General features: G+C 39.9%; 1 protein-coding gene across 3 annotated transcripts in view; it reads left to right on the forward strand.

The window, feature by feature from the left end:
• The window catches only part of LOC115192159 (potassium voltage-gated channel subfamily C member 1), a 132,253-nt gene extending 114,691 nt beyond the window's left edge, over nt 1–17,562 (forward strand). Inside the window, exon 4 of one of the 3 annotated variants that reach the window (XM_029750359.1) lies at nt 10,563–17,562. In XM_029750359.1, the coding sequence (XP_029606219.1) occupies nt 10,563–10,576 (14 nt within the window). In that variant the 3' untranslated portion in view covers nt 10,577–17,562. Of the gene's footprint in view, nt 1–2,172; nt 3,368–4,241; nt 6,470–10,562 lie in introns of those variants that run through there. The other 2 variants (XM_029750358.1, XM_029750357.1) reach the window with 2 other exon arrangements.
• The last annotated feature ends 198 nt before the right edge of the window (nt 17,563–17,760 follow it).

The following is a 17,760-nucleotide window of genomic DNA, read 5'->3' on the forward strand; positions in this document are numbered from 1 at the left end:
ACAATGGAACAAAGTAATTCATGACAACAAAAAAACAACACAAAGAAAGGACACATTAGGAGGAGATATGGCTGCTTTGAGTTTAGAGAACAGAGCATGATCAAACCTATCCTGTTATGCCACCTAACCTGATGATTCTACTGCTTGGTCGTATGTGGTGAGGTTTATATCCAGATTGCTGCTCTATTGTAACTTCACAACACACACAGACACACACAAATTTTCCTCTAAATTGTATCTGGAAAGAGAGAGACTCACTCTTAAAGGGGTGGTGTTAGATTTTGGCTTGCTCTTAAAGGGGTGGTGTTAGATATTGGTCATGTTCCCCTGCTCAGATGTTGCTGACAGCACCGTCAATGATGTGGCACGCAACCATTGGTTGATGCATGCAACGTCTGAGCATGGGAATGCAACCTTTGGCTCACTCTTAAGGGGATGGTGTTAGAATTTGGCTCACTCTTAAAAGGTGGTTGAATTTAGGCTCACCCTTAAAGGGGTGGTGTGAGATTTTGGAAGACGCAACAACAGCTTGAGCTTGTGTCAAGCCTTGATCTATTTTACCCTACCTGATCATTCTCCAGGTTAATGACATCTGTTCTCTAAAAATGGCAAACAGACTGACACAAGCTGTTGGAAATGCTGAGGAAGCAGAGATGTACAGTAGTGACAAAAAATACATTCTGAACGCCAGTCACAATGACTAGTTGGGAGTGATGCAAATTCGAACACTAATCTAGTGTAATAATATGTGCATAGAGGCTATCCACAACATGAAAAGGTGCAAAAACTGTGTTTTACGTTTACGTTCTACTACATCGCTGGGAAGGAGGAGGAAGGGAAGAAGGCAGGCTTGGACCATGAGAGGAAGTATGGGCCTGCATTCACAAACCGTCTCAGAGTAGGAGTGCTGATCTAGGATCAGGTCATCTCCAGACATTAAAATATTATCTTATGAATTTGATTAGTTTTGATTTAAGGTCAAACTGATCCGAGATCATTACTACTGTGATGGGGGCTCTGAGAGGAAGGTGTAAAGGGTGAATAAGGGGGAGGCAGCCAGGTTCTGTTGGGCCCGGTGAAGCTATCAGTGTTTTCATACGGTCTTCAGACACACATACACACACACACACACACACACACACACACACACACACACACACACACACACACACACACACACACATACACAGTAAATGTTCTGCTGATGTTTCTGTTCCCAAATTCTGACAACTTCACCAGGTCCAAGTTGGTCACGTTGTTATTCTGGGGAGGTGCTGAATAGAGCTTTGACTGTATGTACTGTTGCCCTGTCCGTCTGTCTGTCCTCTGTCTGTCTGAAGTCTGTCTTTCTGGAGGTTTAGAATTCAGTGTTGGGGGCTAAAACATCTGGATGCTGAGTCTGCCCTCTCTCTCTCTCTATATGTATCTCTCTCCTTTTTCTAAGAGACACATGAGTGTTCTTCCCGCTCTTTGTGTATGCCAGAGGGAGCTAAAAGTTACTGGAGCTTGACACCAGCTGTTTTATCCATCAGTACTCTCCCCTCTACTATATTCTACTGTACTCTACTGTGTTGTACTTTACTCTGTTGTACTGTGTCAGCACTACTGACAGAGAGCACCATTTTGTATTGATGTGGCAAGATTTTGATGACATATTTTCATAACTCATTTTCCTGTTTTGTCCTGTCTCTCCCGTCTGTCTGTCTCTGTCTGTCTTTCTCTCTGTCCCTTGTCTGTCTGTTTGTTTGCTTTGGCCTTAAAACTTGATTTGAATTTTCGGTTTGACTGTTGATTTGACTTGATTTGGTATGATTTGGGTTTTAATTGTTATTGTTTTTTGAAACCTTTTTATTCATAACAATTTTTATTCTTTGCTATTTCTAACCCATTATATATTTTAACACCACATCTTTGTCATCCAAATTATATCCATGTCCTCCTTAAACATGAACAAATAACATAATAATCATTAAAACATTTAAATTAACCACAAACATTTATGCAATTTTACTTAATATTTATTTTGTACCAAATGTCCTGTATTAAAACTGGTTTTAACCCTAAAACTACTTTTCCCAAACACCACTGTTGATAACCTCTGTCACCTCTACGGTAACCCCTTGACCTCTAACCTAATGTAACCCTGTAACCATGACAACCCGGTCACCACAGCGACAGGCTATGAGAAGTCCCGCAGCCTCAATAACATTTCGGGCATGTCAGGAGCCCCCATGCGCCTCACCCCTATCACCAATCCTTTCGAGCCCCCGGGAACCAACCTCCGCCGCTGTCACTCCCCCATCCCCTCCATTTTGTAGCGTCATGATGTGGAGAAGCAAGCCAACAAGTCAACTACAGAAGGAGCATCAGGAAAGAGAGACATACCAACACCACTGTAATCCCAGTACTCCCACTGATATTAGTCCTATAGTGATAATGATAATGAACTGTAGGGGGTGCCATTTAGCCACATGTAATAATGTTCTTTATTGTATGCCAGGTAGAGGGGGGCATCCAGTGTATAAGGGACTTAGTGGATATTTTTGCTATTCATTCTAAGACTACATGCACTTTCCCACCACATGCAACGTGCAATATATTAAGCCGAAGCAAAATGTTAAGAGGTATTCGGTGTTAGTCTCCAGCAATGTTCCACCTGATGGAGCAATGACAACACACACACACAAGCACACACACTCATCAACGCACACACACACACACACACGTATACTCTCTCTTTCTCTCACAAACACACACACACACACGTATACTCTCACACACCTGCCTTATTAACAGAGATTGAGTGTAGGTTAGCGATTTAGATTGATAAACAATGTAGTGAGTTACAATAGCAGGCCTCCCTGTATTATAGTAAATGTGTGCTGTTCTTGCACTCCGTATTACCACTAATCCTAAAGAGCTCCTTAGTCAAATGACACTTCTTCTAATACTCTACACCCCCACACGTCATCAAGCCTCAACAGCAAACCCATCCACTCACACACATACACACACACCTCTTGTATTTGGGAGAAGAACACACTTACACTAACACCAACAAAATATCTAATATATACTAAAATGCATGCATTCGTTTTTTGAAGAAAAAAATCTAACGAAAAACAGTAGGAATAAAAATCACACAAAGAAATTCTTATATTTAACAGAAAATCTTTGAAAAGAAAAGAGGCAAGCCCAAAGTAAGAAAGGTATTTTTTAGTATCACCCATAAAACAAGCCATGTACTGGTTAGTGCTGGATCTCCCAGGGGAGTTGACTCATTGGACTGTTAAATGCGTTTCTGTGTGCTGAAAATAGATTGTATCATACACACACACCACACACACACACACTTATAGAGACTCACCGACCGATCAAACAGCAAACGGGGGGGGGGGGGGGGGGGTTGCTAGAGAGTTGTATTATTCTAGCGTTCATTCACTACTATTATTATCATTATCATTATTGATATTATCAGTGACATGTAGAGAGCTGGAGAGAAGCTCTCTGGGGCTTTTGTGCAATACACAGACTCTGATGAAAGCCTGAACAACAACCATCATTGTTTTAAAGAAGAGGTTCCGAGTAGCACCTAACCCACAGAGAGGGAGGACATAATAACAAACTATTTTTATAATGGTTGTGAGGATTAATGGGCAGAAGGGATGGAGGGATTCTCTCTTCTTTCTCTAGAGGGCGGGTTTAGGGGTGGTAGAGAAGAGGGGGTGGGGGGTGGGACTCTCGTTCCCATTGGTTGGGAGCAGTAAAAGGGGAGGGGCCATCGAAGCAGAGATCAGTATTTCTCATCATTGACCATATACCGGCCCTCCCTGCCCTCTTGTATGCAGGTGCGTGAAATGAAATGTAGCTTCTTTCTCTTTTTCTAAATAAGGCTCCTCAGAAATCAATCTGTACACATATCAAACTATACAGTCTGCACATGTCAGTGTCAGGATGGTGTGGCTATATTCAGAAGTGGCTTTGGGTCACCCATTAGACGAGAGATCAATTTCGGTCTTTTTCATCTTCATCAACGATCTCCCTCCACTTCCTCCATCCTTCGTTGTCTTCCTGTATCGAGCATTTCACCACATCGCCACACTCACAATGACTCTTATGATTTGAGTGTAGTGATTTTTTCAGTTTTCTTTTTTCTTTTTCTCTTTTGTCCTTTTTGACCCTCCTCCCACCACCCCACCTACCGGTCCTGGCTGCTGAACCATCGCACCTCACATAAAAAGAGGGCACCGTGAATGGAGGATGGACTGACAGCGCTTGGTAGAAGAACAGAACGAATCAATGACAAAATGAACAAAAAAGGCAATATACATATATAGAAATATGCAATGTATAGAAATATATTTGTATCTATGTATAGTTTATCCTATGGAGATGTGCTGTATGCTGTATATCTGTGGCACACACGGGAGTTGTGTGGTTTTGTGTGCACAGACATGCATCTACCTCTGGCCCAAGATGCAAGAGTGCCAATTCATCAGAATTACAGATCATTCCTTTCTTTCTCGCTGTTTTCTGGGGAAAAAAAGATGGAAAATTAAGTGTTGAAGGAGGACAAATGTTTTCCCTCCATACCAGACATTAGAAAAAAAGAGACCAAAACTTCTTAAAATCCTGATTTCTTTTGAAATTGTTTGTTGAAATGTAGAAGATGACGAGGTTATAGTGACAATGTTAAAAACATTCTATCTTGATATACCCAATGTCGACATTTAAATTATTGTCATTCTTATGGATTGTATATTTTCATTTAAGCGGTTGATTTACAGAAACGTTTATTTTTGTATTTTCCGATGTTACCGTCTATTTTATTATTGATATTTATTGGCATCGAATGTTGCAATTTATTAAGGTAATGCTTATGTCTCTAACTGGTTGTATCCAGTTCTGTTGCTTGAAATTTGTCAGTTTGATTTGATGTGATTTTTTTGGTTTTGACGTTCCCATTTCTCCCCCTCCTCATCTCTCACTCTGCCACCTGCTCCTCTCTCACTAGAGACAGAGGGTTGTGTAAGGACTGAAGGTGAAATCTTTTCACATTTCGCAGAAAGGGCATTCTCTATGACCAACATTAGCATTAGCCGTATACAGGTGTGGACTGTATACACTCTAGATAGCGTTAAGCTAAAAAGGCTATTAGGGCAACCTCGTTCAGCGAGCGAAGCAAAAAAAATTACAATAAGACAAAACCGTTAGATAATTCAAAGCTCAGGACTCATTAGGTTGAGAGCTGTATCCTCTACAGGCTCAAGTGATGCTGTGAGGAGGTTTGACGTTTATTAGATTAGAATATGAACTGTTGTCGTGAGTCGCTTGACATAGCTCCATATCTGCACTTCATATCTGTACTTATCCAATAGTAGCCTGAGTACCAGTCGGTTCGTGCTCTATTACCAAGTCCTTGTCACTCATTGTCACATTAGCTCGCCAATGACATAAGAGTTGGCTAGACAGCACAAACAGATCTGGGACCATGCTAATCTTATTGTAGTGTGCGAGAATCCGAAAAGCCTTCATCTGTGTAGAGTTTGAGTTTGAGGTGGGAGTGTCAGGGAGTGTGACAGCTTGACCTATAACTATGGTTGGTGTGGATTCCATTTTGATTACAGTCAATTCAGGAGATGCATTGAATCTCAATTCATTAATTCAAAATTGCCTGTTATATTAAATGTCAGATTGTTTTCAATTCATGGTTTGCATTTTTATTCACCTCCAGAGTTGATATAATATAAATGGAATTCACCCCAACTTGCACTAGTACTCTACACCCAGAGTAATATGTATGATAGTATACATAGATATATTCCCTATATATGGTTTTGCTGACACCCAGACACCAGTCTACAAACTACCAAATCAATATTTTCTAATGTTCTCTCTTCATCCCTACATCCCTCCCTTCCTCCCCTGTCTTCTCCCTTGATCTAGTGCTTTGGGTGTTTGTTCTTTAATTATAGGAATTCTTCTTATACCTGTTATTGGTCCAAATGTTCTGTACAGTTGTAAAGTTTTGACTTATTTCAATCTGCATGGGGTTTCCATTGCAAGCAATAAGGAATTGATATGTCTATATCCAAAATCAAGGAAATATGATTTGAGAAGACATCAGATTTGATCATGAGCTTAATGATTGTGTACATATTTACTGTATATATTAAGTGCATATGAATGTGTATATTTCTATACACAACATATAGACTAACAGCATGCTATTAGAGGGAAAAAGCACTCGCCTCTCATAGTTTTGTCTGAGAAGAGTTGAGCTTATATATGCATGTTAAGATGTTATCGGGTGGAAGAGACCATTGGTACCCTAATGGGGATGGGGTTTGGGAAAGTTGTATTTTTTAAGGATGGGGAACGATAACCAGTGGTCTTGTGTAGCTGCTCTGTTATTTCTTGTAGACCTTACTACACTAACTGGTAATAATAATTACTTTATGATTTATAATTTTTGTTATCTTTTTACAGAGAACTATTCTGAGAGCCCAGTGCTTATCAGGTATATGCAAAAAGAAGCAGTAACTGTGAATTAATACTAGAGAAGAAAATTATCTACTTCTTCCTTTTTCCACGTTAATCAGAATACGTCTTCAAAACTCAATTTCCCTCCGTAAAACCACATCGGCCAAAGCCCACCCAAACCTTACCAACTTTTCAACACACTTCATCACTTTCTCTCCTCTCTGTTTTCTCTCTCTCTTGTTCCATCAATCCATCCTGTCCTGGCCCCCTCTTGCTTGAAATATCCTGAGATACAGTACATACCCAACATTTTAGGGGTTTAACGTTTAAAAGTAAGAGAAGTTACTACTTTTGAGCAGGTTCCTAATTCCCCTAACCTCCCCTATGTGGAGGGAAAGCTCACACAACACTTGCATTATTAGTGATCATTTATTTTGATAATAAGTAACCACAAGGTGTAGCAAAACGAAGTAGCATTTAAATGCACATCATATCCCAGGTTACAGGTTATTAGTTTATGACACATATTGAGTCAAAGCAGATAGCAAAACGAACCTCAACTGTCACTAACAATCTACAAATAGACTATACTTCCCCCCTGGAGGTAGAATTCACACGTAACCAACCGTAGGCTACAGACAGATACATGACTCATTGTTGAGCAAAAATACTTATGCTACTTCCTTGTGCATCCTGCACATTTTTTAAACTTAGGTTGCATCTGAAATGGCACCCTACTCCCTATTTAGTGCTTTTCTGCATCTGAAATGGCACCCTGCTCCCTATTTAGTGCTTTTCTGCATCTGAAATGGCACCCTAGTCCCTATCTAGTGCACTACTTTTGACCAGAGCCCTATTATAGGGGATAGGAATAGTCAATACCCACTGGGCACAACGTGGAATAGATATTGAATTGACGTCTGTGCCCGATGGGTAGTGAATATTCCCCCATTGTCACTGGGACAGGATGTTGCTTCTCTTTGACAAGCAGTAGGAGGTGAGCATGTGACATTCTAGAATGGATCAGTAGAGGTTGTTGTGATAGGTGGTTATTTTGCTCATTATTGATGTGCAAGTTGATGGTTTAGTTAGTGGTTTCAGTTAGTAGAGTGATGGTCAGGTATGTGTATCATGGGAAGAAGTTCTTCAGCCACTTTTTTACTAATCCTAAGAAGGGAGAATAACTTTAAGATGCTAAAGTGGAGGATGTTTCTAGTCTAGCCATCAACTGACGTAGAAATGAATTGAATAATATCACCAGTGCAATGTTTTTGACTACACCTCTGTCTTCCCCCTTTTCCACATTTCCCCTTTCCCTCTCTTCGTCAGTCTCCCTCCATTCACAACTCAGGTATATTTCTCTCTATGTTGGTTTAAATCAGTGCTTCCAGACGTAATGTCTATCAGAGCCGAACAGAGAGAAGGTTTGAAATGTTTTGCTTCCTCTCTACTGTATGTATGGACCTGTAAATATTGTATGTCCTGTGTCCTCATCCCAGCTCACCTATGTACCCTGTTATGTGATTCTAAGATTGTTTTGTCCCTCCACTCTCCTCTCCCTCCGACACACACGTTTCACCCCATCTCGACCTCTCCACCTTCTCCTATTCTTTTTTTAATTGGTATTTTGAGATGTGCTATCTCTACTGCTTCCATTACAAAGCCCAAAAATGAAAAAACAGACTTTGGGGGAAATGAAAAGACCCCCACCATAAACGTTAAAGTTCCATCTTCCCTAAAAGTGGATTACAAACGTCTCCCGAGGATAGGAGTGGACAGAAAAAAGGCCAGAAAGACTGTCAGACGTTACGTATGATGTTTTGGGGGGGAAGTAGGAACTGTATATTAAAAAAGGATTGTCATCAAAGGAAGAACCATGAAATGGAGGACAGTTTGAGGAAGAAAGAAAAATACTAAATGAGAGGAGGAAGGCAGCTGATCACTTCTCAGTGTAAGAATGTGTTTTGTCTTCTGTGTGCTGTTTTGCTCTGTGCTTCATTTTTTCCTCCATGTTGCCTATCTGTGTGTGTGTGTGTCGGCTGTAGGCTGCCTTCATAAAGTATTCACACCCTTTGATTTATTCCACATTTTGTTGTGTTACAGCCTGAATTCCAAATGTATTAAATATTTTAAAAAGTCTCACCCATCTGCACACAATTTCCCATAATGACAAAGTGAAAACCTGTTTTTAGATTTTTTTTGCAAATTCATTTGAAATAAAATACAGAAATATGTAATTTACATAAGTATTCATACCCCCTGAGTCAATACATGTTAGAATCACTTTTGGCAGCGATTACAACTGTGAGTCTTTCTGGGTAAGTCTCTAAGAGCTTTGCACAACTGGATTATACAATATTTGCAGATTATTCTTTAAAAAATTGTTCAAGCTCTGTCACGTTGGTTGTTGATCATTGCTAGACAGCCATTTTCAAGATTATCAACCCAATTTAATCCAAAACTGTAGGCCACTCGGGAACATTGAATGTTGTCTTTGCAAGTAACTCCAGTGTATATTTGACCTTGTGTTTTCGATTATTGTCCTGCTAAAAGGTGAATTTGTCTCCCAGTGTCTGCTTAGCTCCAGTCTATTTATTTTGATCCTCCCAGAAAACTCCCGAGTCCTTGCCGATGACAAGCACACCCATAACCAGATTGCAGCCACCACCATGCTTGAAAATATGAAGAGTGGTACTCAGTGATGTGTGTGTTGGATTTGCCCACAACATTGCCCACAACGTTGTATTAAGGACACAAAGTACATTTCTTTGCTAAATTTTGTGCAGTTTTACTTTAGTGCCTTATTGCAAACAGGATGCATGTTTTGGAATATGTTTATTCTGTACAGGCTTCCTTCTTTTCACTTTGTCATTTAGGTTAGTGTTGTGGAGTAACTACAATGTTGTTGATCCATCCTCACTTTTCTCCTATCATATCCATTCAATTCTGTAACTGTTTTAAAGTCACCATTGGCCTCATGGTGAAATTTCCTTCCTCTCCGGAAACTGACTTAGGAAGGATCCCTGTGTCTTCGTACTGACTGGGTGTATTGACACACCATCCAAAGTGTAGTCAATAACTTTACCACACTCAAAGGAATATTCAATGTCTTTTTTTTTTACCATCTACCCATTTGGAAAACCTCCCTGGTCTTTGTGGTTGAATCTGTTTGAAATGTACTACTCGAACTGTGGGACCGTACAGATAATTAAACCATATTATTGCACACAGAGTGAGCCCATGCAACTTATTATATGACTTGTTAAGCAAATGTTTACTCCTGAACTTATTTAGGCTTGACATAACAAAGGGGTTGAATACTTATTGACTCAAGGTATTTCAGTATTTCATTTTTTATTCATTTGTAAAATGTTCTAAAAACATCATTCCACTTTGACATTAAAGGGTATTGTGTGTAGGCCAATGACACAAAATCCCAATTTGATCCATTTTAAATTCAGGCTGTCACACAACAAAATGTGGAAAAAGTCAAGGGGTATGAATACTTTCTGAAGTGGTCTCAGCTCTTGGTCTGTGTTAAGCTAAACTAACATTCCTGGTGGGCTGTAGTCCTGTATGGGAATGACCTCCAAAATCACCCTATTGGATTATGACTAACCAATGAATTAAGAGGTAGACAAACACCAGCAGACCCAACAGCCCACAAGAACTGAAACCACCCACGCCAATTGCATTGGTGTCTGTGCGTGTGTCTGTGCAAAACTTACAGGCTTTTCTGCCTTTTCGTATTTTGTGTACATGCATGCCAGATGCGCTTTGCAAAAAACAGGTATTTCGTTTGCTTTATTGTCTATCGATCAGTTGAATTATTTGCTTTGAACAGTTGTACTCATCATAACTAAACCCATCCAGTCATACAATCAAACACTTGACTATAACAATTGAGAATGTGAAATGAATTCAAACTCCCATTCAAGCTCATGTTAGGTTAATCATATCAACTAAACTACCCTGGATTATGTAGGTTTTTAAACATCCAGTCGTAGCTGGTTGATTTTCTAGGTTTGCTGGAACTTCCGCTGATTCTTCTCCTTGTTTCTCTCCTCTTTTTTTCCCAGTGTTGAGTTTCTAAAATTCTCCTTCCTGTCCAAGAAGAGGAACAACCTTAGGACACAATTCACCCAGAGCTCCCTACTGGATTCACTGTAGGCTGAAGGGATACGTAACCGGAGAGAGAGAGAGAGAAAAAAAAGGAGAGAGAGCGAGAGAACGAAAGAAAGAAAGAGAGAACTGAAGGTGATGATGAACGGATGATAGAAGCCAGAGAGTCAAAAAGATTTGTTCATCCCTCCACACCAGAAGCATCCTTCGTTCCTGTGGACTCCTCAATCAGCACCATCCCTTAGAAAACAAACTCCAGACCAACGTGACAGATTTACAGTGACTCTGAGTACCTGGAAAAGCATCACACTGAAACACATACCTTATGTCAGCATACTTTACAGAGTGTTATTATACTAAGTCATTGACATTGAAATCCCAGACAAATAATAAAAGAAACAAACAATAGAACATAAGGAAATGGGAAAGAGCCAAAGGGTTATGGGACAGTAGGACAATGTTCCACAAATTGGTTGTCATCCTACTGTGTCATAGACGATGTATGCTTTTAACCACTGTCAAATGTTCCCTTAGACAAATGACATCTTACCGGCTCTCAGATACAGTATATTCAATTGTTTTTAAATCTTCCTATTTAGTACTTCAAAGATCGGACATACAGTAGGGTAGGCTATATAAACAAACCACTGCAGTGGTCTGAGATTACTCAACATAGTCAGCGTGGATGTGACTAGAGAAAAGGAGAGCCAGGTGCTAGCCAATGGCAAAATACATTTACATAACAGTAATTTTACTGTTTTACAGCCAAACACTATGCAAAGCTATGAGGCTGAACAACCATTGCGTCCCACTGAACTCAAGAGTCACTACTCTTGAGTCAGCCCACTGTGGTGACACTACCTTCTTATGTTCAGTCAGTCACACCTGTTGGACTGTTTTCACTGATTTACAGCCCTACTCTTACCTCTCACAAGAGACACACTTCAGAAGATATTATGGGCCCCAATAGTAGAGCAACCAAGCATATAGTATACCAGGCCATTGGCCATTTCATTTAAACCTGTGTGTAGATCTGAAATACGATACACTCCCTGACTGACTGATGCTGACTCGTGTTGCATGAGAGTGTGTCGGCTGACCCTAACAGATCTACTCATCGACCACTTTGAAGGATTTGGACCTAAAGAAAACCAGTGTGTGTGTGTGCTTGTGAGAGTGTGTGTTGCTGAAGAGTTGAGGAGGACGCCAAAGGAGAGAGACACTGGAAGCATGACCTGCAACGCGCATGCCAAGAAAGGAAGCGACTGTTGGAAAACAAGGACATACATTGCCCTCACTTTCTCGCTCTCAATCTCTCCCTCTCTTTATCACCACCCCTCTGCATCTCAGCATTGCTCCTCCTCCGTAGCAAACTGCATGGCATGATCGAAAAAAACATGAGGAACGAAACGTAGAGAACAAAAGGATGGAGAGAGAGACCAGAGACTTTATTTTTTAAACCAAACAATCAAACAATCATTGTCACATCAACCTTTTTCAAAAATATCCAATTGGTAACTATTTGCAAGTGTCAAGATAACAAATGGTCAACTGCTCATTGAGAGAGTGGCTACTGTAAAGGTCCCTCTCCTTTCTGTAGAAAGGAGGATGATCAAAGAGCACTGCACCTCTGGGGGGGATCAGAAAGGTTCACAAGGAAGTGCGAGAAAATAGCGGGAACAGGGTGAACTTTGATAAACAATTACGGGAAAAAAGTGAAAATGCATTTTTATTACTTTGTTTACCAGCATGACTATTCTGCATGAGTCTACTTCTGCAAGCCCTAACCCCACCCCCTCCGTAAAAAAAAGAGGGCTAGGAATTGAAAAAAAATGAACAAAATCGAGAGGAAACAAAAAATATTTATGTTATATGCAACTAATTTAAAAAAAGAGCAGGATTATATTAAAAAAAAGATCTATATTTTGTTTTGGGATAATAAAAAAAGGAATAACGAAAAAAATATATAGGATTGGAAGATACACATTGAACAATGTTTTCTTAGATAAATAAGATACAAACACCACCAAATCTACCAGAGATGAACTATGCGATGAACTTCCCCTGATAATACAACTACTCTACTACTTTGATGACTACTCTTCTCGTGTTCTGCTACTTCTTCTTCTACTGCTCTCACTCTCTGGTCCTACCGCCCTGATTGCGTCCCCTGCTGCCAATTCTCTGTCTTCCACCCCACTGTCCACCCAGGTCCCCTCTCCACTGTCTGTCTGTCTAACTATGTTTAGTTGGACTGTACTCAGATCCGATGGGTCATACTCACTAGGATCCAAACGGAAGCAAACGGCCCGGAACATCCCTGAACTTGTCTAACACGTTTTCCGCTGTAAAGCTGTTTGCTATGGTGTGCAGTAATGAATACGACCATGATGGACTCTGTTGTTGTTCTTTCAGTCTCGTGCTCAAGGTGGGAGATGGCAGCTTCACCACCGGGACGCGGTTGTAGACTATAAAGTCTCGGCTAACTAAAGCAGTGTAGCGATACCTAGCAGAGATTAGACCTCATAACGTCCCCAGGCTAATTGCCTACAGCGCATTGGGAGAAAGTATCTGATCAAGTGAACGAGATTCGCGATGACCTAATACAATAAATTACATCGATTGGATCGTGTAGCCTAATAATACTGTAGCTCTGACCCTATACTGTAGCTAGCTAGCACCTGTAGCACTGCACTGACTGGCCAGATAGAGTCATATTAGCTCAGCCCTGATATTGTAGCTAGCTATACGATGCATAGCTTTGTACTGCTATGACATAATGTACTGTAGGCCTATCTCCATGATTATAGGGATGTGCATAACGTGTCGTTGTGGCATTTAACATAATCCCCCGCCGCCCTTGTGACGGTCAACAGTGTTTGTTTTACACATACTGGTGCCCCCGGCGTTGGTGAAGCAGCCATCTTTGCTCCATTTCCTCAGGTGGGGATAGCATATTTCCAGGAAAACTGCTGTTCAAATATGCATGAAGGGAATGCCGAACGGTCTATCTATGCTATCATATTGAGCTTATCTAGGTAAATTGTTGTTGTTTCTGTTGATGAACAAAAGCTCATGTTGACCTTCCACCACCACTGCCTGTTTTGCTGGATGCATCGCACCTCACCACACTCTCAACAGATTTTTTTTTGTCTTATTTCCCCCTGTTTTTCCATGTTTATTTTCAAGTGAAAACTAATGTTGCTATGTTCCGTTTCTAGGCCTGTATGTATAGGTCATATCTCGCCAGTCACCGCAAACCCTTAGCTAGGCCTACATCAGAGTTTAGATAATATGCTGCAGATGTAGCCTACTCTTTGTCGCCCTCTACTGGGCTCCAGTGCATTGCGGGGGATGTAGTTTTATCCCCAGTGACGCGTCATCATCTGAGCCGTGGTTAGTCTCTGGTGATACTGGTCGAGCCGAGTGTTCCAGCAGAGCTGGGTTCATCTCAAGGGTGGTATTTAATGTTACAATGGAGGAGGAGGCGTGTTAATTATGTTTGAGGGGGGAGGTTAAAATGACGTCACAGACCGTGTCAAATACAATTTGGGTCACATTCATTTGCATATTGCTAGTTTATATTTTTGTCTCAAATGAGTGATAACTTGTGTTCACTTGCCAAAACTGTTGCTTTGTTTTTGTTTGTTTATTTGTTATTACGCAATGATGAAGATTTTGATGATGTTCCAGAGATGCTGGGGGCTAAATGTACTGAGAACTGAGCAACTACCTATGCAAGAGTTTGACTGTAGCATATGATTATACTTCAGTGTTTCATTGTGCCAAAGGAGTTCAGTGTGTTGGGTCTGTTTGTTGTGTGGGAGGGCAAGAATGGGAAAGGGTAATGGTGGAAAAAAAGGGTCAGCTACTATATCTAGCATGGTGCATTGTTTACTGAAGTATATGGGGGTGTGGGGGTTAAAGTAATTAGAATAGGGGCTCCCCTGAAGACCCTGGAGTTTGCCACTCAGGATATGTCCCTGTACTCGCAGTTTTCATTTGATACACTGGATCTCTGTCATTCATCACCTTATGTCTGATTCCTCCCCCTTTTCCTTCTCCTCGACCCCCATCCCTTTCATATTCATTCCCTCTCTGCCTCTTTCAACTCCTGCCTACTCCTTCTTTCACTCTCTCCCTTCCCAAAAAAGTTTATTATGGCACGATGTTTGTTACCGAAAGAATGATTTGAAATGATAGAGACATAAGTAATCATAGATTATGGAAGGATGCATCACTACTAGACATTTCATTCTGAAGATGGAAATGATTGTTTGTGGGGTAGAGAAGGAGAGGGATCGTGTGCAAGGTGGATGGGAAGAAGAGGGGATGGGCACAGGTACAGCTAAAGACAGAGGTGAATGGATCATACCCCCCCCACCCCCCATCATCCTTCTGGCAGCACAACCAACACAGACCGTTCCATTTAAAATGTCAGGGGGGTATATTGTCAGAGCAATAATTTCTTCTAAACACTCGATTTTGTGGGGGAGTCCAATGCCGTTTACCTAAACTTACTGTCAAAGTAACCTTACCACCTCAACAAACAAAAAAAGTACACACAAAAAAACCTCTTAACATTTTCATCTTAATTTTATAGCATGCATACACATCTAGTCTCTGAGTTTTGGGATGGGTTTTCACAAAACAGGTGGTGAATATACTGTGAATAACCGCCACCTTATGTGAATGACTGTACTACCACAGTTGTGAGTCTGACTGTGTGTCAATAGGAATGTGTGTGTGTGTGTGTGTTTGTGTGTGTGGGCTACCTGAAGACACGTTGTGCAGGTGGGGGTGTGTGTGTGTGATCCAGCTCCTGAACTTGGCCACACCCAGTTTATAGGATTGACAGCTCAACACTTGCATAACTTTACTTGAAACCCAAATACAAAACATATCAAGAGAGGAGCAGAGTAAAGCCAGAAACCCCCGCTGTCATATATTCTCTTTCCCCGACGTCTACCTCCCTCTCATCCCCGTCTCCTATCCCCTTCTCTTTCTCTCCCTCCACACATTTTTGAGGAAGAAGCTCTTTTTGCATCCTTGTTCTTGTGTTTTTCTAACATATTGTTTGAAGTTCAATTCTAATGCATGCGTGGGAGAAAAAAAAGACGACGTAACTTATTTGTGAATGGACAGAATGAAGTAACTCTCTTTTCGCCGGCAATCTCTGTCTTCCTCTTTCTCTGTCAGCCAGTGGTGAGAGGATGGGGGGAATATGCAAACTGAAACATACTCTTTAAAAAAAAAATCTATATCACTTTTTTTGGTTGTCATATTTTTGGTATACTGCAGTGTGGCTTGACTGAATTGGTAGAAATATACTGGCTATTTTTCTATGTTTATTGCACTTGGGAGGTGAAATAGGCTCAGTTTTATGAGTCCGATATCTTTCCTGATACACATACAACAGTCCGGGATATCTCAGCATTGGTAGTAGCATAGCGCCAATCTGTCCATTCTGTTACATTTTTACATGTCCATCTATCTTTTGCATCTGTACATCTCTACATATAATTTTTTTTGCCTGTCACTTCTTCTGTCTATAACAGTAGATTATTTATCTATTAATCTACCCCTCTAGATACAGATATGTCAATATCATTGCTTTACTTACATTTTTATCTGTTGTTTTAGCTGTTATTTTTCCTTATTTGGTGCCTTTATTTATTTTCTTATCATTTGGTGACTTGTTTACTCTTTTGTCTGATTTGTGTTTTTGTTGCTGTTTTGTGTTATGATTTTTACATTTGAAAGAACATTGCACTACTAGCGCCAATGCAGCTAATGTTTCTATTGGTCCTGCCAACTGTTGTGACTACATCGCCGCTAAGGGAATAAGGCACTGGGTGCAGCCATGCCACTTTCCTATCAGGGGAGAAAGAGACTGAAGACAGAGACGGAAGAAGAGAAGGTTACTACAATAACACTGAATGGGGTTTATGCTATAAAGACTGATACTGGATACAATTTTAATGTCATAACACAGGAAAAAAAAAGAATCAAGAACTGTATAAAATATATTTCAATGGAATGTTTATAATTTACCTTTTATATTTTTGAAACGTGTAAAGAAAAAAGATGAATAAACAGTAATAATTTAACAAACAAGTTTGTTAAAAAAGAGACTTAAACACAGTTCTATAATTAAAAGTATGAAAGTTTGAAAGTGAATGCTAATTAAACTGAAAAACTCTTCTCCATTGCAGATAGGAAAATAAAACAAGAATAATAAAATGAAAAAAACCCACAAAATTAACTGGAAAAACAAGCAAATCCAATTCAAAGAGAAAACATCAAAAACTCTATAAAAATATTAAAAGCTTATGCCAAAATGTTCTATTTGTGTCCTGTGCATTTTTTGTACATCTAGCTAACAATTACTATCATGACTGATATTATGGAGCTCACTGACTGACGATCATGTTGAGGACTTTTAGGGGTTATAGTTAAAACATGATTATTGCAGCACAAACATCATCGTCAACTCATGCATTTATTCATCCTAATAAAATTGCACATTTAATACATTACATTCAAGTCAAACATCCCAAATGTTTTTTATTCAAAATACAATTTTACTAGATTTTCATAAACTTAAAAAATATCAAATCGGTATTCATGTGTTATTTCTGTAAAATATTGTATTGAAAAAATAATATGACCTTTCTGTAGAAAAACAATCACATAACATGATTGGCTGTCTGTTAGGCTTACACTGGTTTCTCATTTCAGGCAGATACCCTAATCTAGCAGGATACCAACAAACATGATGATATACCCTTACGGGAAAAACCACATGATTTCACATGTGAAATTTCCACATGTAACAGTTTATTTCACATGTGAAATCATTTGAAACCATGTAGTTTTGGAACACTTCATGTGATGATATACATTTTTATTTTATTTGCAGTTTCACATGTGAAAATCACATTTTCACATTTGAAATCGTATATACACGTGAAATAACTGTTCACATGTTGTGTGAAATTTTCACCTTTGAAAACAAAAAGAGACACATGCGAGGTCAGTTGTTCACATGTGAAACCATTTGTTCACATGTATTCAATACAGAGTTCACATGTTAACACCACCTTTCACATGTGAGAATAACATGTTTTCACCTCACATGTGAATTGCAGTTTC

The sequence above is a fragment of the Salmo trutta genome, chromosome 4 (genome assembly GCF_901001165.1).
Source record: "Salmo trutta chromosome 4, fSalTru1.1, whole genome shotgun sequence".
Taxonomy (NCBI): Eukaryota; Metazoa; Chordata; class Actinopteri; order Salmoniformes; family Salmonidae; genus Salmo; species Salmo trutta.